This window comes from Crocodylus siamensis, chromosome 1 (genome assembly GCF_052110815.1).
Source record: "Crocodylus siamensis isolate JL-2025a chromosome 1, ASM5211081v1, whole genome shotgun sequence".
Classification (NCBI taxonomy): Eukaryota; Metazoa; Chordata; order Crocodylia; family Crocodylidae; genus Crocodylus; species Crocodylus siamensis.
In genome coordinates, this window is record NC_143395.1 from 150,707,833 (window position 1) to 150,729,643 (window position 21,811).

Sequence of the window (21,811 nt, forward strand, 5' to 3'; positions counted from 1 at the left end):
GATCTTGTATCCAGGACCCAATCCAAGACATATTGGCTTCTTTGCTAAGGGTGATATATCATGGGATTTGATTCATAAGATTTTTTTTTGGTTACTGATTGAATTTCAATTGTAAGATGTAGAAAAGAAAAATCACAGCTACACTCTCGTTTTGTTGCATTTTTATATTTCTTGAGAGACATTACCAGTGCAAAGGCCAGACCTGAGGAAAGACTGTAAGAGACCAAAGTAGTCTGCAGTATATCATGCATCGGTGCAGAGGGTGATGGGGCACCCACAAGCAGCTTAGTCCTGCTCTTACAGATGTCAACAGGAATAGGAACAAGAACATTAAAATCAGTTTTAGGAAGTTGTCCAGTACAGTAAGTCACAAAATGTGACCTTCTACATCATTTTCCTGATCTAATGAGGGATTCCATATAGAGCCTAAATGCTTAATTGCTTTTTGAAAAGTCTAGCAATTGCCAAGAATTTTTATTTTAAACAGTCTTTATGTTAAACAATGTCTTATGCAGGACCATCAGACTTGGCTCTCAAAGGCCACGGTCCTACATGTGTTCTTTACTCACTCCTGTGGTTCAGACTAGAGGTTCTGAGGTTGATCGGGTTTACACCACAGTTTGACTTACCCGGATTTTAAAAGCAAAGGGTTCATATAGACACAGCAGGAGGAATCAAATGCCCTCCTGTTTCTTGGCTGATGAGATTTTTTCATATCCAAATACCAGTGGGCTTTGGGAGCTTGTCTTCAAAAGGCACATCAGGACTGAATGCCCATGAAACAGTGTAGTCCAAGTAGCATAGCTGCGGCTACAGCTGCATCTACTGGGAAAGATATTCTGCCATTTCTAGCCACTGGCATTAGCAAGATTTTATAGTACTTACATCAAAAAGTGATTTATAGCCTAAAGTCTCCCAAAGGAAAAAAAAAAGAAGGCCCCTTGTTACCTCTGACTATCCTTGTATTTGCGCTTCTTTCCTTATGGTCTTCTGTATTTATTTTCACCATCTTCTTCATCAAAAGAACATGAATTTAAAAGAAAAAAATAAATCATAATAAATGCCCCCAAATTTTGTATCTAAAATTAAACTGCTCCAGATAATGATATGGAGTGGAGCAAAAAACAATGATGCGGACCCTCATGGGCTGCAGGATTGATCTCTCATATATTTATGGCATGACAGGCCCCATACATGATTCTCTGTGTAAAGCATATGACCCCTGGCATGTTTGGTTTTCTAGAGGAGTGCTGCAGTGCTCGCTGCTACCCATAGTTTTTATGATGCCCGTGGGATTTTATCCACAGTTGTAAATGTTTGTAGCAGCAAGTCTAAAGAGTGGATCCAGGTCCTGCTAAATAAGTAACAATTTTCTGACCAGATTATTGCTTCTGCTGCTTTTTTCTTATGCCTTCAGGACATGGTGAAGTCACCAGATATCATGAGTAGGGGAAATGCCCTCTGCTCTTTTTTATTAATGCCCCAACTTCACAACAGACCCTAGGAGGAGCCATCCAGACAGATTCCTGCTCCTCCTAGTGCTGAAGCTCTTCGGAAAAGCATTAAAATAATCTGTGGCTGATTTCAAAGACTGACATATGTGGAACAGTCCTTTTTTGGGAAATTCATGAGACCCGCTAGGTGAAGAACCGGGTATAAATTTGTATATTAAATATGATGTTGGGAACCAACCCCTCTTCCACCTGGCAGGCATTTCAGTGCTATCACACCTGAGTTGCTGAGAAAACATTAATGCAAAAGGGGAAGGGGCCATTCTCCTCACTGATTTTTGTGACTTGGTCTTAGGGCTAAGATATAGCCATATTATAAAAGTAAACATGCTAACGGTTTTTCCAGGACTCAAGCAGGATAGAGCAGGCTCACACTTAGATACTTAAGTCCTTGTAGGCACCTACTAGGTTTATACCCTTTTCAAATACCAGCCTATCGTACCAGTAAGAGGGGGCATGGTCACATAGGTAAGGCATTGCCAATAGCTTCCGACGTGTCCTTGGGCAAGTCATTACGCTTCCCTGTCTCCTTTCAAATTTTTGCCTGTGTCTCATCTGACTATAACTTTTCAGGGAAGAGGCTGCCTCCCAGCCTGGGCCTGCACTGTGCTCAGCAAATGGACTTCCCTGTCTCTAGGTATTATCAAAATAATGCAGGCCCTATAAGCAGCTTCCTAAATTAGGTGGGATGTCTGCATGCCAAACTTTCCGGTAAGCCTGTGCTTACTGATTGTGCTCTATTGCACTGCACGCGTGCGTGTGTAAGCCTTCCCATATGGAACAGAGCAAGAAGAACAGACTGTGCTGCCTGCCCAACAGCACCTTCACACTCATGCTAATATATGCAGGAAGGAGTGGGGAAGGTCTCCAGCCTGGCACTGAGGGAAACACCTGGAGTTTATTTTTGGACCTTGGCTCCTTCCCTGAGTTAACATGAACAACTTGCCCCTCCAGAGACTGCCTGTTGGCACAGCTGCCACAGCTCAGGCATACCAGCCCCCCTCACACTCTCACAGGGATGCTCTTTCTCCCTCCAGCTTCCATTGCTTTGTATGCTTCTGCCTCTTTCCTGGTCCCAGTCACAGCTCCCTGTTGCTTGGCTGTCTGGCTACATTGGCCCCCGCATCTTCACCTTGCTGCAGGCCTGGCTCCCAACCACAGGCTGGGATCTGGTTCCAGCTGCAGGCCCTGCCCAGCTCCCTGGCTTGGAAGCATTTCACTGACTCCAGACCTGGGGAGCAGCACACTAGTGACATGTTCAGCCTGGTCATGTCTAATCGAAACCTCACAGAGCTGGGCTTTCGTTGCACAGTTAACATTCATTCCTGACATCTCCCAGCTCCACTCTCTGGGCTTTGCTGGGCTCTCTACAGTTTACAGCCATGGCACTGATCCAAAGCAAAATCTTTCTAACTTGGACAATTAAAAGGTCCTTCTGCGCCACGTTCACATTTGACATTCTTCTTGGGACTCGCTCTGACCGACCGGCAGCCTCCACGTGGTCAGTCACAAGCGTCGCCTTCCTCAGCCTCCTACTTGTTCAGCGCTCAGGTTTAATGAACACCCGCCCACATCCACTCACCACAGGGCTGCAGACACACGGGCCTGTCTTATATGTAAAACAAGGACAACCCTTGTAAGCACTGGAGCTACGATTCAAACCCCCCTGTTTGTCCTGGCTAACGAAGGCTAACAGAACTAATATGGGGACATTGGTAACATGCCTTCGGGAGGCACCGCAGGACTGAACTGCCTGAAAGCCCAGTGTTGTTGAACGGAAGATAGAGGGCCAGGCTGTGTCTGATCCCAGGCAGGGGGTGCGAGGGTCGGGGAGGGTGATGCCAGTTTGCTGGGTTAGACTTCGTTTGATACTGATTTAATAGGGGGCTTTTTCTGTTTGACAAATGACTCTTTTACCGTGTTTCTATTGGCCTCATAAATAGTGTTAAGTAAACATCATGGGTTCAATTGTGGCAGCCCTGCCACGGGGGGAGTTCTTCAGCTCTCCCTGGGTTAATTCCATTCAGTCTCTTTGGCACATGCACAAAATCTCTACATTGGAAAGAGTCGTCACAAATGTTTTGTAGAGACCCTGCTGCAGAAATGGGTATTGTAGCCCTCAAAAACTCAGCCTGATTTGCTAGGTGTGACTGCGGATCTTTGCCACTCCTTGAGCCAAAGTTACATGCTGACAGAGTTTAAAAGCTCTGCCAATTTTGCCAGTTAAGCTTGTCAGTTCCTTAAACAGGATCTATCGGTCTCCTGGAGCTCACATGCTGTCTGGAGAGTTCCTAGGGATACCTGGAAAGGGAGCTATTTGTGCCAGGGAATGTATAAGCCCTGGTAGGTGGGTCATGACGGTTCCCGTTTGTTTTGGGCTGGAGCTGTTTGCCTTCCCTAGGTTTTGAAACACTAAGAATTTATGGAGCAATCAGATTTTCGGAACATATCGCTCAGGCTTTTTCCATGCAGGGTATCTATGGCTGTTGTTCAAACTTTCTCTTGGGGCTTGATCCAAAGTCCGTCGACATCAACTGAACAATTTTTGTTGACTTCAGTGGGCTTTGGAGCCGGCCTTTTCCAGGGACATAATTAAAACTGTGTTCTTGTTCATGAGGTCTGTCACACTTCATGTTCAATCCCCTACTCGAAAAGTGCCCTTTCCTTGTTAAACTCTTGTGGGGGCTCTGAATAAGCTATTTCAGGCAGAAATCAGCTCTCCCCAGGAAGGTGTTTGTTGTCTCAGTCATTTCGTTGTTCCCCACTTATCTGTGGCCACCTGCTGCCTTTTGGCTTAGACCAACAGTTCTCAAACTGTGGGTGGTGACCCCAAAGGAGGTCGCAACATTAGTGGATGGGGTCTCAATAAATGTGCCCCTGAGATTTCTGCACCCACAGTCGGCTGTAGGGCTTCAGCCAGGCTGGACCAGCTCTGGGCAGGAGCCACCTCTGCGGCCCAGCTGGTGGGACCCATTGTGGGAGGAAGCGCTGCACCACCATGGCCACCAAGGTGAAGCACAGCAGCGGTGGCAGCATGACATTGTGCCCATGCTGCTGCCGGGTGAGCAGGGAGTGCTTCCACTCACCACGTTCCCTCCCCACCATGCTGGGTCCTGCCCACTGGGCTGTGGAGCCCCTGGGGGAAGGGCAGTGGGGAGGTGAGACCCAAGCCTACAGCAGTCAGCCCGTGTGCTCCCTCCCCGAGGGCTTTGCTCTGGCAGTGCTGCCTGCAAGGTATGGACAGGGCAGGGGTGGGAAGCCAGGCTCTGCATTTCCCTCTGGCTGCAGCAGCCACTGCCTCCCACCGGTGGCAGCCAGGACTTGGGCACTGGGGTGGGGAAGTGGGGGGCAGGGGGCTGTTGGCCCTGGCCCTGGGGCACTCAGGCGGGCTATGGGTGTGGAGTGAGGGGCACCGGCAGGACCAGGGGGCTGTGGGTGGGGAGTGAGGAGCACTTGGGGTTGTAGGGGGCTGTGGGTTTGGAGTAAGGGACCAGGCTGAGGAAATGGGGTCAGAAATAGGGTCATGCTGAGGAAAAGTTGGGGAAGCACTGCCTTAGACTGAAAATACTCTACTGCAGTATGAAAAAACTCCATAGACCAGTCATTAACTCTGAGAGCTGTAAAGGGAAATTAAATGGAAATCCAAGAAAGTGACAGTCTTGAACTAAGCAGAATATAAATGACATTTTCCATTTTAATGCCTACCTAGGGCAAATCCAGGCTGTGCAAGGAAGAGGGCAGAATCAAGGTATGTCTTAAATTACTACACACATAATCATGTTAAATAAATAAAATAATGCAAATCTTTACATTGAAGTTCTCTATACTGACCAGTAAAATGTTTTCAAAGCACTCAGGGGCACTTCCACCTATGCAAGTAACAGAAACGTTCCTCGGGCCACTACAGGTAAAACCTTTCAGTCATTGTTCAAATATTCCTTTGTACCTTAACATACTGCACACATCTAATGAGTGTTGATTTATCTCCTAAGTATTTTTCCAGAGGAAGCTTCCAGAGCAAAGGAGATCTTCCCTTTGTCCATCTCTCAGGGCTTCAGTCCTAGACTGGTTGCCAACCATGTTAAAGAGCCCAGTCTACCCTACCATGAAGCAGACTTTGCTTTAGCAGCTCTTGCAGCCAGGCTGGTTCCAAACATACTGCCACCTACCTTTCCCTCGGATTAAACCAGCGAGACTGAGAGGGGGACACTGGTGTATGGGCAGCCCAGATTCTCCATATACACTACCAGGACTTTGCACCCTGGAGAGGTCACTCCAGCTTCACGTTATTTTCAAGGAACGATTACATTCAGAGAGCTAATGTCTTACTTGGCATAATTCCGTTGTTGCAAGAGACAGACAGATGCTTACTACTTTTCCAGCATCCTGCATTGTTATCAAATGTTACATTGATTATTGCCCTGCAATATGTTCAATTAGGACATTTTAAGATAAGCCACAAAAAAAGAAAATAAACTTGTAACTCTTCTCTGTCACTGTAAACTATTCCATAAGTGTTCTCAGTGACACTTGCAATGCTAAGAGGCTTGTTCTGGACCAGGCCTCAGTTCCCTCTTATTCTTGGGCCCATAGGCCTGGTCCTGACAAGCACTGACTACCTTCTCTTCCCAGGAGTCAAGAGAGTTCACCATCTTGTAGAAACTATTCTGCATCCTAACAGCAGGCCTTGTTTAAGTGCCTCTGACTACCCTGAACAACTCCCACATCCACTACATCTTAACTTGTCCCTTTGTCTTTAAATGGACTTCTGTATTTATGCTTTTTCCTCTACCTTTTCCACTGGTCTTTAAAAGAGCACATAGAATAGTGGTTTCAGGGCCATTGTGTACCATGTAATTACATTTTTCTCTACTCATCAATTAAAGTTAATCCTTTTGTTAAATTACACAGGTCTTCAGCGCCAAGAGCCTGTTGCAGCCTTCCGTAAACCTGCTGGGCCCCCACTCAATCTGGGCAAGTGTTACTTTTAGAATTTGCCATCCACCCATTCGTTCTCTTCCATTTAAAATGTTGCTATCCAGGGTAACTTCATGAGCAACGTTTCTCACGCATCTCACAAAAGCATCATGTCAGCAGAACAGTAGTGACCACGTGTGAATCAATAACTCTTGTGCTCTAGTTTACAATTGTAGGAATGAAGTTCTGCTGCAATGGCCACAGTTTCCTTTGTATTTCTCCAAAATGAATGTCAAAGAGAACAAGACTGGCTAGCTCAGGGGTGGCGAGCCTGCAGCATGGGTGTCCCAAGTGGCGTGCAGCAGACTGGGGGCGTGAGAACAGGCAGCAAATAAGACAGGAAGCCAAAAGCAAAGAAGCAGATTGGGCAGGGGAAGGGACTGGGGTAGCACTTGGGCCAGTACAGGGTTTATTTGTGTCAAAAGGTTGACCCTCCACTGGTCTAGCCAAAGCCTCTTCTGTATCTGTTGGTACTAGAAACTTCTGCAAACTGTCTATAACCTCAAAGGCTGTTCCTGATACTGAAGAATAATTATCTCCCTTGGTTTTGCCTACCTCTTAGCTGTGCATGGATTCTGTGATTCTGTCTAGGAAGCAATCCAACCCTTGGGACTGCTTTTCTGATGATGGCTGGAATATTCCATATCTGGAAAGCCCTGGATGTTTGGTTATAACTCAGTCAAGAGCAGAGGCATAGCAAGATATTTCAGCACCTGGGGCAGAGGTGGTGAGGTGAGAGGGGGTGGAATACACTGGACACTGAGAGTAGGAAGGAGGCCAGGGGGAGAGGCAGGGAATCTTATCTGCCCCTGCTCTCTGATCTCAGGTAGCAGCTGCTACAGCCCCAGATATGCTTCTGGGCACAGGATTACACTCCCCCATGTCGGGGGACCCACATTCCCCTTGCTTCTCTCACTCGTCCTCCACAGATATAGCATGGGGATGCCCTTGCCTATCTTCCTGTGGCTATCTCTGCCATGGAAAAGACTCCTGGAGGCACAGGGGCCATACCAGCATCCCCTGTACTTTGGCACCCAGCACTGGTGATCCCCTTGTCCTGCCCTAGGTACACTATTGATCAAGAGAGATGGGACCTATGTCATTAGTCTGAGGACAGGGTTTTAATGAGGGGAAGGGAGGTGCACACTGGTGGGTTTTATGGCAAAGGAGAGAGAAGGTTTGTAGATTTAAAGGATAGAAGAGGCCATTTGGGTGACCTAATCTGACCTCTTGCCTAATTCAGGTCAAAGAACCTCACCAAACCAATTCTGGATAATGCCTAGGTCTTACCGTTGAGCTAGAGCATATCTAAGATGGCAGCTATTTTTCCTTTTTACTTCACTGCTACTCCCCTTGCTCCTCCATTTCCTCTTCTTTAGCCTTCAGCCTCCTGTCTCTTTGACACTGTCTGTCATACTTATTCATTCTCTCCATCCAAAAAACTTTTAACCTTTTATTTCTCTGCTCACCATTTTTTTTATTCTTTCTTGGTTCTTCCCAAACTCAGTGTCCATTTGTGGTGCAAGAGATGTGAGCAGAACCATGGGCACCAACCTGTCTCTGTACCTGTCTACCTGTCATGTTAGGGCAGGAGAGCTTCCGATCTCGAAGGCAGATGAGGGATAGCTCAAGAAAGCACATCTACCTGGAGATGGACTTAGAAAAGGAAAGGAGCCTGGCTGTAGACTAAAGGAGGTCAAAGTAGTTTTTAATCTGTGACAAAATGTTCCTAAAGAGCAGTGGGCAGGATGCTGACATTTGCTTAAACTGAAGTCAGTAGTCAGTATTTTAATTCTGCTAATATTTTTGTTTAAACATCCTAATGTTTCCTCAAGGCAATCATACAGCAGAAGTCCCACACTGTGAATGATTCTGTTTTTCTAATCGCAGGCAAAAATATTGGGCTCAGAGTGACTTTTGCCATCCTCATCTTCATCTTTAGCACTAATTTTTGGCAGGTCAAAGATGTCACTTCTAGCCAACTTCACCACATGATCAAAGAGAAATCACTGAACAACCCTGTGCTTTCTTGGAATAGCGTTTTGTTTATCTTGACTGCATGTTTCTTGTGAAGCAAGGGCCAGTTCTACAGTCTTGGCCGGGTTCTCAAGGAGCTTTTGGTCATTGGTCTGAGGCAGATGCAATGGGGGGAGCAGTCACTTAACAATATACACTCTGAAAAATTCATTTTCCTCCAAGCATTGTCCTATGCTCCTGGAGGAATTGCATTTCCCCTGACAAGGATCAAACCCCTCTTGACAGTCTTCACACTCTCAGGGATTTCCCCTGCAAAAATAGTTTGAAAACTGTTCAGGACTTGAAAACTATAGTCTTACTTGGTTCCAAAGGTCAACAGGTTTAGGATTCACGCCACCTTGATCTGTCATTGTGTGAAAAATCCTGGCTGCTTTCTAGAATGCTAATATATCACTGCATTGTAAATTTGGCACAGAACTTTCCTTATCGGCTGTCTGGTAATAATCCCAAAGAATAGGACTGTTTATTGTCACCATACTGTTCTCCCTGAGAGCTGAATACTCTCAGTTACTAGACTAACCCATTTACAATTGGCCAGCTCAAATTTTGTCATTTGTCATTTGTTTGTTTGTTTGTTTAGAAGGAAAAGGCAGGGTTTGCTCATTGGCAGAAAAATGTTAAAGGCTGTAAACAATTATGAGATTGCCTAACAGAGCAGTATGCAAATCTCAGTATACATTTGGAATGACCTGAGGCACTTTTATGTAGTTAGCTGTCATCTGACCAGAATGAGCAGAAGTAGCTCTTAAAAAGCATGCGTCCAAAGAAACCTCACCAGTGCACCTGACCAAAACATAGTTGGTTGGTCTTTTCCATGTCATAATCATTTAAGTCATAGGTGGAAGAGAATCCATTTTTCATTCTTGGGATTAAATATTCCAGGGAAATTTCAAGGAGCGCCAGTGCTCAATTCATACATAAATTCATGGGCTGAACACAAATATAAGGTGGTTATGGAAACTAGGTTTTTTGTCTGAGAGACAGGTACATGCCCTTGTACTGACATCTTTACTTCAGCTGGTGTCACCTGATGATTGTGAGGTATGCATATGAAGCATGTGTCCTATCGCATGCTGCAATTTTATCTTACCTTTTAATTATATAAACTCCATAAATATTCTGTTGCCTCCAATGTGAAGCTTATGGTTATGGATCTTCCACATCCAAGTTTGTTTCATTTGAAGCCATTGGTTTTAGGAGCAATGAAAGTTAAGTTTAGCACTCCAATAATTAATGTTCAACAACAACAAAAAATGACTGCAGCCCATTTCACCATCTGTTGCTTAAGATGTCAGTCATCCCTTTCAATCCTTTTACAGTCTAAATCATAGATTCATAGATGCTAGGGTCAGAAGGGACCTCAACAGATCATCAAGTCCGACCCCCTGTCTAGACAGGAAAGATGACCCCAGCTAGGTGCCTATCCAGCCTTCTCTTAAAGACCCCCAAGGTAGGGGAGAGCACCACCTCCCTTGGAAACCCATTCCAAATGTTGGCCATCCTTACCGTGAAGAAGTTTTTCCTGATATCTAGCCTAAATCTGCTCTCTGTCAGTTTGTGACCATTGTTCCTTGTTACCCCAAGGGGCGTCCTGGTGAACAGAGCATCTCCAATCCTTTGCTGCATTCCCCCTAATGAATTTGCAGGCAGCCACAAAATTACCTCTCAGCCTTCTCTTGCAGAGGCTGAAGCGGTCTGGGTCCCTCCATCTCTCCTCATAGGGCTTGTCCTGTAAGCGCCTAACCATATAAGTGGCCCTCCTCTGGACCCTGTCGAGTCTATCAACAACCTCCTTGAAATACGGCACCCAAAACTGAACGCAGTACGCCAACTGTGGTCTGACCAATGCTGCATAGAGGGGAAGTATTACCTCCTTCGATCTCTCTGTCGTGCATCTGCTGATGTATGATAAAGTGCGGTTAGTTTTGCTGATGATTTCATCACACTGACGACTCATGTTCATCTTGGAGTCCACTATGACTCCGAGACCTCTTTCCCCTTCCGTGCTGCTGAGAGGGTGACTGCCCAGCCAGTAGGTGCGCTGGATATTTTGCACCCTAGGTGCAGCACTCTGCACTTGTCCTTGTTGTACTGCATCCTATTGTGTACTGCCCACTTTTCCAACCTGTCCAGGTCTGCCTGCAATTGTTCCCTACCTTCTAAAGTGTGCACTTCACCCCACAATTTAGTATCATCCACAAACTTGGACAGACTACACTTCACACGCACATCCAAGTCACTGATGAAGATATTGAAGAGTACAGGTCCAAGGACCAAACACTACGGGACTGAACTATCCACAAATCCTTATTCACCATCCACTCACATGCACCAAGACTTGCCTTTGTTGTGATACCTGCACAACACTCAAGTAGCTGAGGGGGCCAAGGCAGAAAAAAAACCTCTGACTGTTCTTCTTTTTCTATTTCCTTCCCTCTTGCTCACTCCCCCATTCCCGCCACTCCATCTCACCCTATCTGTGCCACCATATTAAAAACACAGTGCAACAAAACCAGCCTCCCCTGCTTCCTTGTTATATCCAGCCCTGTTATAGCAGCCTTTTGCCTGCTTTTATATCCTTTGCATCCTCAGCTCTATACAACAAAGACCGTCTCCCTGGGTTTGTGGCCATGAGGGCTTGAAGAGCTGTGCCAGGGTTAGGAGGCCACTGAGGTTCTCACTCCAGCAAACCAGTGCCGCACATTGCCTTTTAGTCATCTCACTTCTGCAACTGGATCCCCCCATGTGCAAAATGAAGTGAGTGGCCCTCATAAAGATGCCAAGCTCAATGGCAAAATCAGTGCTTTCACAAAGGTGGCTGCCTTGGAGACTCTGAATGTTTAGACTTCAGAGCTACAGATTTTGGTGTTTGTTAACATTCATACATAAAGGATGGTGGGCAGAAGTTACCTAATTCCTTTGGTCTGGGAAGGGTAGCCTTTAATAACCAGTTATTAGTCTGATAGCTGCTTCATTCCCTCCTTCACTAACAAAGGAATTTCCACTATCATCCCCACTCACAACTGCCCCATGAGATCAATGCAGGAGTCAGTGCATACTAGGGGGTTCTCTGAAAGATTTTTTGGCACAGCCCAGCCCAGCCTTGTTCCAGTGTTAAAGAAAATGGGCAGGACAGAACTGATCTAAAGAGGCTCATTTAATGTCAAGATAAAGATTTCTTACATAGAAGCAGAGACGACATGAAGCTACTAAATAGGGGTGGACGTGTATTCATAAAGGTTTCTAGTTTTACTGATACAAAAAATCTGACTAGTTTCTCTCAGGTTTCCTGACTCATTTACTTCTCTAACTTGTGCACGGTGCTTTGTAACTTTAAATCTTTTTCTCCTTGGAAGTAATCATTTTTCTTCTCTTTTGTGTGTGAAAGCATTGGAAACAGACTTGTGGAAACCTGGATTGAGCCTTTTTGAAGCAGGTAAATATTTAAAACAATAAAACACATCAGACCTGTCATCTTTCCACATCCCTAAGGAAACTCACTATTAATTAGGCCCATGACAGTAATAGTAATAATCTCATTTCATGGGAATAATTAAAGAAAAGGATACAGGGTGGCAATTGCCCTGTGGACCCTGTACTTGAATCAGTATCAAATTAGTCCCATTTAGAAACAGAACTGATGAAATCTGGGAAGAGGGGCAAACTGCACTGAGGAAAGGGGCTCTACATCCTGAGCTATTAATCATGGACACGATAGGAAAAGTTCAAGTTCCAAAGCCCACCCAAGCTTAGTTGGCCCAGTGGGATAGTATGATGAAGGCACACCAGCTTCTAGAGGCACTCAAGGGACTGATGGGGCTGGCATCATTCAACCACCTTTGGACTCCCCTGCTTGACTAGAACTTATGAAAGCCCTATCCCTGAGGCATTTGAAAGTGGACTGTAGAAAACACAAATGCGCATTAGAGGGAATGGTCCCACACTACAATGAAGTTGTATCATGTACTCTAATATCTTTGATTTGTTGGTATCCCATTTGTGAAGCTGTGCTTGTTGGTGGAAGCCAAGGTAAGTCCAATTTCAAGCATTTTTTTATTTGAAAACTCTTACTTCAAAGCTGAAAGATGAAGAAAATTTCTATTAGTTGCAATGAGTGACATAACCCATGTACATTTGATTGAAAACACAATACTTGAGATAGGAGAGCTGATTCTATATCCCAAACTCTGCATCATCCTTTATGTGAACAGGCTTCCCTGCCGCAGAGGTGGCAGGCCAAATCAGAAAGAGGAAGTTTGACTGCTCCTCGTAGGTAAGCTCTCAGTCTCTCTGGAATGAGCTGCAGCAGTGAGCCCAGTGTAGTGTATATAAATTTGGAGGAAAAAAGAAAAGAAAAGATGGGTTCTTTTAAACTTGATGAAACACTTGGGGCATGAGTTAGGGGTAACTGAGTTCTTGTTAGCATTTTCTCTAACCCAAATGTGCTTGATGCATTCAGGTTGTCTCTTCAAAAGAAGTGTTTTTGGCTTGCATGTATCAACTGCTGTCTTACTTAAATGAATGGAAGTTTAATGGGCATGGACAGCTATGACAACCAGGGAAGGAAAGTTTAATTAGCATGGAGTGAGCTGCCTGAATCCTAGGCTGATATTCCCATGGCAGTAATGACATTAAGCTGCACTGGCAGAACAGGGAGGCTCATACAGACTGACCACTTCCCCAATTAGCACAGAGATGCATTTGCTTGGTGAACTTATTGTTACATGAAAAATAAATCAGTGGGCTGACCCAAAGCCTTCTGGAAATGTTACGTTCACATGCAAATAAAAATGAACTTGGCTGCCTTGTCTAAGGCTGCATTTTAGGCAGCTACAAAGCTACTTCTGTTGTGTTCAGCAATGGAAACCAGCCTTTCTTAGATGCAGATCAGGGGATGAGGCAGTTACCTCTGAAGCTAACTTAACTGCATTGTTTGGTGGCTTAAGGAGGAAGGGAAATGACTGTAATGAATTAGTATTAGAATTAGTATTATTTATTTGATTTATATGCTGCGCTTCCCAACAAAGGCTCAGGGTGGCTCACAGAAATAATTTATAAAACAGGAACGTGACAAAAGAACAAAATAATTTAAAAGTGAACTAGAAAAGCCATGTAAAGCAGAGCCATCCCCCTCAACAAACAAATATTTCTGCATCCAAAGACTCAGATTTTGAGTCTAATATTACTTTGTGTGTTAGTCTCAAGATGCTTTATCTCAAGCCATGCAAATAAGGAGTACTGAAGGATTTCAGATATATGATACAGAGTGCATATTAAGTGCATGATGCTAGCAAGTACAAGGCTGTGGAAAAGAAGTGTGATGATCATGTATTATTTAAGAAGTATTATGTGACTGCACAAGTATTCCTCACTTAATGTCATCCTGGTTAACGTTGTTTTGTTATACATCGCTGATCTATTAGAGAACATACTCATTTAAAGTCACACAATGTTTGGTTATAATGTAGCTTGGATGCCACCTGCTAGTAGGTAACTAAGGTGACGTAATTGGATTCGCTTAACATTGTTTCACTTAAAGTCACATTTTTCAAGAGCATAACTATGATGCTAAGTGAGGAGTAGCTGTAATAAAAGGCTGCATTAGCTTGTCTATGCAGAAGGGGACAAGCTGAAGTTTGTGTGTGTGAAATTTGACGCTGTTGTTTCCTGATTGTTAAGCACAATGTGCGTATAAGCCCCTTGTCCTGCAGACATCCAAGTATATATTTCTTTGTAGGGTCATGTCCTGTGGGACCAAGCCTTCACTTCCTTCTCCTTGTGTTAGTTATCATTACTACACATAGGGAAAGCAAGTATGAAGTCAGTTCCTTCCAGAACAAACTAGGGCACTTTAGTCTCACCAAGCACAAGTGTGCATGACTACGCAAGGGGCAAAGCAACAAGGAATTGGGCTTTCCTGAGAGAAATGCAAAGTGGGTGGGCAGTGTACTATTTACACCCCCGTTCTGAGTGAGGTTGGATCAAAGCTAATTTTCAGGGAAACCTGGAGTGGCACTTTACCTCTCAGTACTGCTTCCTCTTCCAAAAATCAGCTTTCTACTCCCAGCTGCTTCAGGGGAATGGGCTTTTAAAAATGAGCTTGTCATCATGTTTGCTTTCTGATAGGATAAGGTGTTTTACCATTTGCCATATGAAGGAAAGCAGGAGCACCACATTTTACTCAAGATGTCCAAAAAAATGCTCATTTTTAGGAAGACATCAAAACTGGAAAATCTGAACCCTGAAGCTGAATTTTTCCAAAATTACTGAACTAGTAAAAACAGGGGATGAGACTGGAAACTTTCCAGGGACCTTCCACAGAACAGCTAACACTGCTCCGTTGGTAGTTAATTTCCCTGGCTTGTGATTTCTCTGCAGATTGTCTTTCCTGATCCAAACCCCTTTTCATTGGCATTGTGTTGCTTTCTTTCTGAACTCTGAGCATTGATGCCCTGTCCTTTTAGGAATTCCCTCGTAACAACCATTTGGTCTTTTTGCCTGCTTGCTGACTCATAGGGTTTTCTATGCCTGCCTCAGCATCATTGCCATCATTGGCTCTAAGCCCTGTTAGCCCCCTCATCCCCTACAGAGCTGTCAAACAAAGAACCACACAGAAACTTGTATAAGCCATTCTTATTTACAGTCTGTCACCAGTATAAGTACAGACTTTGTTGTTACTTCTAAAATCCCAAGCATGTTCCCCCTTCTGGAACATTTCTGCCATCTTCTCTTGCTTTTGTTTTTGAAGCAAAGTGATACAAATTCTAGCGTGTTTATTATTTAGAGAGTTTCATGGCTGAACACATTGCTTGTCATACCTATCCATTGTATTTAGAAGATAACCATCTTTAAACACAATTGGGCATTTCCTGGGCTTGCTCCCACAAAGGCAATTCGGGTCTGCTCACCAAGCCCACGTGCAATTTGTGACACTGTGTGAAAAGTGCTCTTTCGCCAAACACTTTAAAAAGACAAACGCCCTTTCATGTACTGTTCCAGCCGCCTACACTCCAGCCTCCTCCTCCACTTGTTGACTTGAAGGGCAAAGCCAAGCAGACTGGACAGGCAGGTTTCTACCTTGGGACACCGCAACCGCAAATGACAGCACTCTCCCTACTGCTTCCGCTCCTGAGCCAGTGCCGTATGGAGAGGCACAAGAATGATGACATTTTACCGTAGATTGAGAACTGAGCTCCATGTACTTCTAGAAAGCAGGATCCAAAAAGGACCCTATGACTGACAGGAAAATGAGTTATTAGAAACCCAAAGATATCCATGACAATGCGTGGGCTGAGAATAATTGTGCATTATTGTGGGACGTCTCTATGGTGGGCACACATGCATACACACACACACATGCTAATGCCCCTTCCCAAGGGCACTGGGAACATGATAGTCCTCTAACCTGGGATCAGGTCTGATATCTGTCAACCACTGATAGACTCTGCTTATAAGGCTAGCTCCTTTACTAGGTAATAATGGTATTTCCTCATGCCTTTCTCTTACCTTGGCATCATTTCCCATAATCTGTCTCTGTCCTTCTCACAGGTGACTCCACCCCTGGCTGGTCAAGGGAAATAAAAAACAGTGGGAAGATATACTGTATGGGGTCTGAAATAGGTCTTTTGTCTAGAAGGAGATCAAGTCCCATACATACTTTAGTCTTTCCAAGAAGATAGTGATTGTTTCTTTTTGGAACCAGTTTCTCCATTCCCACAAGATTTTTTGTCTTGTATTTCCTCATAGACCTGCAGATGGGTTTTTCTGATGCAAAGCACTCAGAAAGAACACGAGTCAGAATGGATTGAGCACTATGGGTGCATCCAGACAAGCACTCATTTGCAGTTTGTGGCACCACAAACCCATCTGCAGTGCTGCAAACCACATGTGCCACACATTCAGGGGTTCGCTGCACTGCTAATTTGCAGCACAGTGGGGGTTTTGGGAAAAAAATCCACACCAGAAAAAAGCAGGATGGCATACATAGGGGCAGCATGTGCTGCCCGTAACCGGGCCTGGGTAGCCAAAGTCATGCTCAAGCTGCCGGCCAGGCGCTGTGCACCCAGATCACTGCTGCTGCAGTCCCAGAAGACCCCCAGTACTCCAGGTAACGCTGCTTGGGCCAGCCCAGGTACTGGCCCCAGCCTCTCCTACCCCACAGATTTGTGCTGCTGCTTTTTTCCCCATGGGAACCGCACACCCCAGCTTATGGGGATGCAGCCTGTGAGTTCCTATTTGAAATCTCTGGACTTATCCTGTGAATCATGTTTACCACCTAACAGTGCTAACACTGAGTGGCACCCTTGAGAGGATTTCAAGGCACCCTACAGTGCCCTGGCACCCTGGTTGAGAATTGCTGGTCTACCATTCCTGATAAATTGGATATGTAGGGTATGGACACACCAACACTTGGAGCCCTATCACAAGGGAAACTGTTTTAAAAGGGCAGCAGTTTGCACCTTCTAACTGTTCTGTGTGAGTAAACAGAGAACAATTCAAATGCAGCAAAACCACTCCAACTCTGACCTTGGATGACAGAGCATTAACGCTGGAGCCAGTTTTGCTACATTTGGATTGCTCTCAGCTTCTTTGCACATAACAGTTAGAAGATAGCAGTTGCTGCTCTTTTGAGACATTCCCCTTTTGAAAAGGCTGCTAGTGTTCCTGTGTCCACACCCTCAGGATTGAGATACATCAATTGTTGTTGCAGTAAAATGTCACCAGGTGGCACTGTGAGGTATAGCTTCCTAAACGCAAATTAAGAGCAAATGTTCAGTCTGGGGAAGATGTCATGTTGTTCTCAGTATATTTGGCTATGCAAGGCACTGACCAGATCCTGAGTCTTGGTCTCTGGTTGGAGTCAGTTTTTGAGACTGTGTTGTGCCCTAGCAACTGCTAGACTGAGATTTCTGAAGGAAGGGATTTCTTGCTATGATTACGTACGTAAGCAAATAACGCAAGTTAAATTTAGAATATATTCAGACTCTGTATCAGTGAAAATTCCTGGTCAAAGATGGTATCTATTGAGACTTCTCTGTTGTAATAACTGATAGATAAAACCCGATTAAATGTGTATTTTATTCATTTACCGTAAGCAGCAACAAGCAAAAGCTGATGAGAGATTTTGCTGTCATGTGCAGCTGCAGGTGGGGGGGTTTCTCTTAAAGAAGTATTTTAGCAGCAAAGGTTCAAAAAGCAGTGAAAAACCTGTAACATAATATGACGGGATTTATTTATTCTGTTGTAACACTGTATTATACCTGATTGTTCCTTCTTGTTTAAAATGGCATGCATGCCTACTAGCATTAGCTCAGAAAAAGAGCAGCTAGAGTTTGATGTAAGAGGAGCAGGGAGCTAGAGACAACTTCTGTGAAAACCAGAACTGGGGCTTGGAGCATTTTGGCGTTTGTTTCTCTTTCAGAACCTGATTTCACTGCCTGCATCTACATGAGCTGCTGACTGCGCAGTAGCATCACATGGTATGAAATGGGACGAGACGCTACTCCGCAGTAGTAATGAGCTACCATGTAGTCAGTATCACCAAAAAGCTGTTCAGGGACACTACTGTGCAGTAACTCCGGTTGCTGCACAGTCATTTAGTACTTGTGTACGTAAGAACTAAATAACTGCACAGTAACAACTGCGCAATCAACATCTCATGTAGACGCGGCCCCTGAGTCCTTCCTGTCTCTGTCCCTATTTAGTCTGTTAGAGCACTTGTTGCCTTTGTGGTTAGTCACAGCGGGCTAAGGCAGGAAACAGGCCAAGCTACACGTTATGTCTCAATAACCACATTTCTATTAAATGTTTAACATCTCTTGCAAGTGGAGCATCTTCATGATGCAGCAAAAGCCTTTTCCTCCCTGTGTTTTTTGGTGTTTGGTTCATCAGTTAGGATTAGACACAGAAGCGTACAAGGGAGGCAAGGTAAGAAACCCTCTCAGTGACATGCTTCAGAGAAACTGCAGCAGAAAGGGGCAGAGCCAGTCACGGTACAGCACACGACAGTCTAAACACAGCCCTCCCTCTTCTGGATGGAAAAGGCGGGCTGTGCTTAGCTGCAACACTTTTCACTATGTCACATGTTTTTCTGGGTTAGCGTACCCATGTCAGGGAAGCTTTTGCTCAAGAGATGAGACAGTTAAAGGCCAGGAGATGAAACTGCATCTGCAGGAGGGTGCTCCCCAACAAAGGTGGTAAGGCACTCTGTGTGCCTAGAGTGGGACCACCTCGGTCCTGTCTTAACTAGTGCTGAGAGTCTGAGACACTCATGGCAGCCACCTAAGGTGGGGGAAAGTAAGCTTCCTTTTTTCTATCCCTAAGCTAGTACTTTGTCTCAGAAGTGTGGAAATGAAAAATGTTGCAATAAGAAATGGTCAGACAGAATCTGTGCTAGGGCTCCTGAAGAGTGTATACTATAGCTGCTGACTCATCTCCCATTTAACAGCAAGCATTTTCCTGTGTCCCCATCCAGTTTCTAAACTCCTTGGTATCTTCATTCATGTTAGATGCCCCATTAAAGTCAAAGCTATTGCAGCTCTCTTCAGAGTTCAGAGGTAACTTCCTGTAATATTAGTTATGTGGATAACCTGTCTTTCTATTGACAATTTGATTTGCTTTACTGGACAGAGAAACTCTGTCATTCCCATAGTTTCTGAACTCTTGTTTGTAATTAATTCACCCTCTTTATGTTACCCACTTGACATTTCCCTTTTGAAGTCTGTCATGTTTCCTCCATGTATGTGTAGGTGTAGGTCTGTAAGAGTCTAAAATACTTCTTACATTGGAATTGGTCATTTTGGCTACCTGTAGACATGCTGGTTTCTGTTCTAATTAGAACATGTCAGAGCAGGCTCATAGATTTCATAGATGTCATAGACATTAGGGCTGGAAGGGACCTCGGAAGATCATCACGTCCAGCCCCTTCCCCAGGGGCAGAAAGTCAGCAGGGGTCATAGGATCCCAGCAAGAAAAACATTCAGGTTTCTCTTGAATACATTCAGTGTAGGTGCTTGAACCACCTCCAGCAGCAGACCATTCCAGACCTTGGGGGCTTGGACAGTAGAGAAGTTCTTCCTTATGTCCAACCTGAAACGGTTTGGCAGGAGTTTATAACCGTTCAACCTTGTAATGGGGTGCTCTGGTGAACAAACGTTCCCCCAGGCCCTGGTGGTCACCCCTGATAAACTTATAGGTGGCCCTCAGGTCACCCTGAGCCTGTGCTTTTCCAGGCTAAAGAGCCCCATGGCTCTCAGCCTCTCGTCATAAGGTCTGTTTTCCTGACCCCTGATCATGCACGTGGCTCTCCTCTGGACTCTCTCAAGCTTCTCCACATCCTTTTTGAATTGTGGAGTCCAAAACTGGACACGGTACTCCAGCTGTGGCCTTACCAAGGCTGAGTACAACAGGAGAATGACATCGCGGGATTTGCTTGAGAAGCATCTATGGATGCAAGCCAGTGTTTTGCTCACTTTACTGGCTGCAACATCGCATTGCAGGCTCATGTTCATCTTGTGGTCAGTCCTGACCCCCAAGTCACTCTCGTCCATAGTGCTAGCCAGCATAACACTGCCAAGCCTATAAGGATGCTGCAGGTTTTTCCTCCCAAGGAGGAGAACCTTGCATTTTTCAGTGTTAAACATCATCAGGTTCTCATCTGCCCATTTCCTGAGCCTGTCGAGGTCAGCCTGAATTACCCCCCTGTCCTCACGTGTGGATGCTTTACCACAAAGTTTGGTATCATCAGCAAACTTGGCCAGTCCACTTCTGACTCCAGCGTCCACATCATTAACGAAGACGTTGAACAATATGGGTCCAAGGACAGAGCCTTGGGGGACCCCACTGGTCACAGGGCACCACGACTATTGACTTCTGTCAACCACCACCCTCTGGGTCCGACCACGGAGCCAGTTCCCCAGCCAGCGGATCGTGGTGGACCCGAGGCCACAATTAGCCAGTTTTGCCAAGAGGTGATCATGGGAAACCAGATCAAAGGCTTTTTTAAAGTCAAGATATATGACATCAATCTCCTCTCCCTTGTCCAGGTGATAGGTCACCTGGTTGTAAAAGAAAATGGGATTGGTCAAGCAAGATCTACCTGCAACAAACCCATGCTGGCTAACCCTCAGGATGTTGGCATTGGCCAGTCCATTAAGGATGACCTCCTTGATGATTTTTTTTAAGACCTTCCCTGGGATAGAGGTCAGGCTGATGGACCTGTAGTTTGCCAGATCCACTCTCCTCCCTTTCTTGAAGATAGGCACCACATTGGCCTTCTTCCAATCGTCAGGCACTTCACCAGAGCACCAGGAGCTCTCGAAGATCCATGCCAGAGCCTGGGCTATGATGCAGGCCAGCTCCTTGAGTACTCTGGGGTGTAAATTATCAAGGCTGGCTGACTTGAAGGTGTAAAATTAATCAAGTCTGCTCTGCATTCTAATTAGAATGCTGCAACATGGCTCACCGTCATGTGTATTAAGTACCCCTCCCCCCATGTTTTATAATGGCTGCAAGGGCACTTTAAAGTTGTCAAATAAGCTGTAGTTTAAGCACCCCCAGGCCATTTTAAAATGTGGGGGTAGATTTTTATACCCCCTTTTCATTCACTTTTCACGGATGTAAATGATTGCACAAGGTAGGAGGCAGTAGACAATCAGACTCTGATTTCTCCTACAATTTCCCTTTATAACATCTAAAATTGGTATAATAATCTCTCCCCCTCCCTTCAGTTGCTGCTATTTTGAGCAAAGCATGGAAAGTGAAATGTAAAATGTACAATTTTTGCAACAAATTGTAACTGTAGTAAGAATGAGCTTCTCTGAGAGAGAGATTCCAGAAATGTTTCTTTCCTACATCTACCACTGTAGTTTATTTCACTGAGGTGGTGGTTGTCACCCCTAGAAAAGTAAAATTAATTACCAGTGTCATGGACACAAAATAAAACTGTGCTTCAAAGAGGACCCCAGTACAATTTGTACTACCAGACTGGGTTTTTATTTCATTGTTGGTCAGGTGAGTTATTGCTTTGGAGAATCTGGAGTTAGGAGGACAGGATATAAAGGTAACACTTTCTCTCCAGTCGTTTTGGAAGCTTACTAAAAAACACTTCTCGCACTTAATCCCTGTCACTAAAAATTACAAGAGAGTTGAAAATGTCACTTTGGGCAAATCCAGCAGTTCAGAGAAGACTGGAAATAACTTGTGCATCTGATCAAGAAGCCTTCTTCCCACCCATTTTAGAGACTGAATGTGATGTTCTGTTTTAATAGCTCTTCTCTGACCATATG

At 44.9% G+C, this 21,811-nt stretch overlaps 1 protein-coding gene across 6 annotated transcripts in view; it reads left to right on the forward strand.

The window, feature by feature from the left end:
- VIT (vitrin) overlaps window positions 1-21,811 on the forward strand; it is a 112,643-nt gene that overhangs the window by 75,109 nt on the left and 15,723 nt on the right. For 4 of the 6 annotated variants that reach the window (XM_090045316.1, XM_090045290.1, XM_090045326.1 and 1 more), the window contains 4 exons: window positions 5,221-5,259; window positions 5,362-5,418; window positions 6,423-6,485; window positions 11,914-11,961. The exons of 1 other annotated variant lie outside the window; for it this stretch is intronic. In XM_090045316.1, the coding sequence (XP_089901442.1) occupies window positions 5,221-5,259; window positions 5,362-5,418; window positions 6,423-6,485; window positions 11,914-11,961 (207 nt within the window). The remainder of the gene's footprint in view (window positions 1-5,220; window positions 5,260-5,361; window positions 5,419-6,422; window positions 6,486-11,913; window positions 11,962-21,811) is intronic. One more of the 6 variants, XM_090045308.1, reaches the window with a different exon arrangement.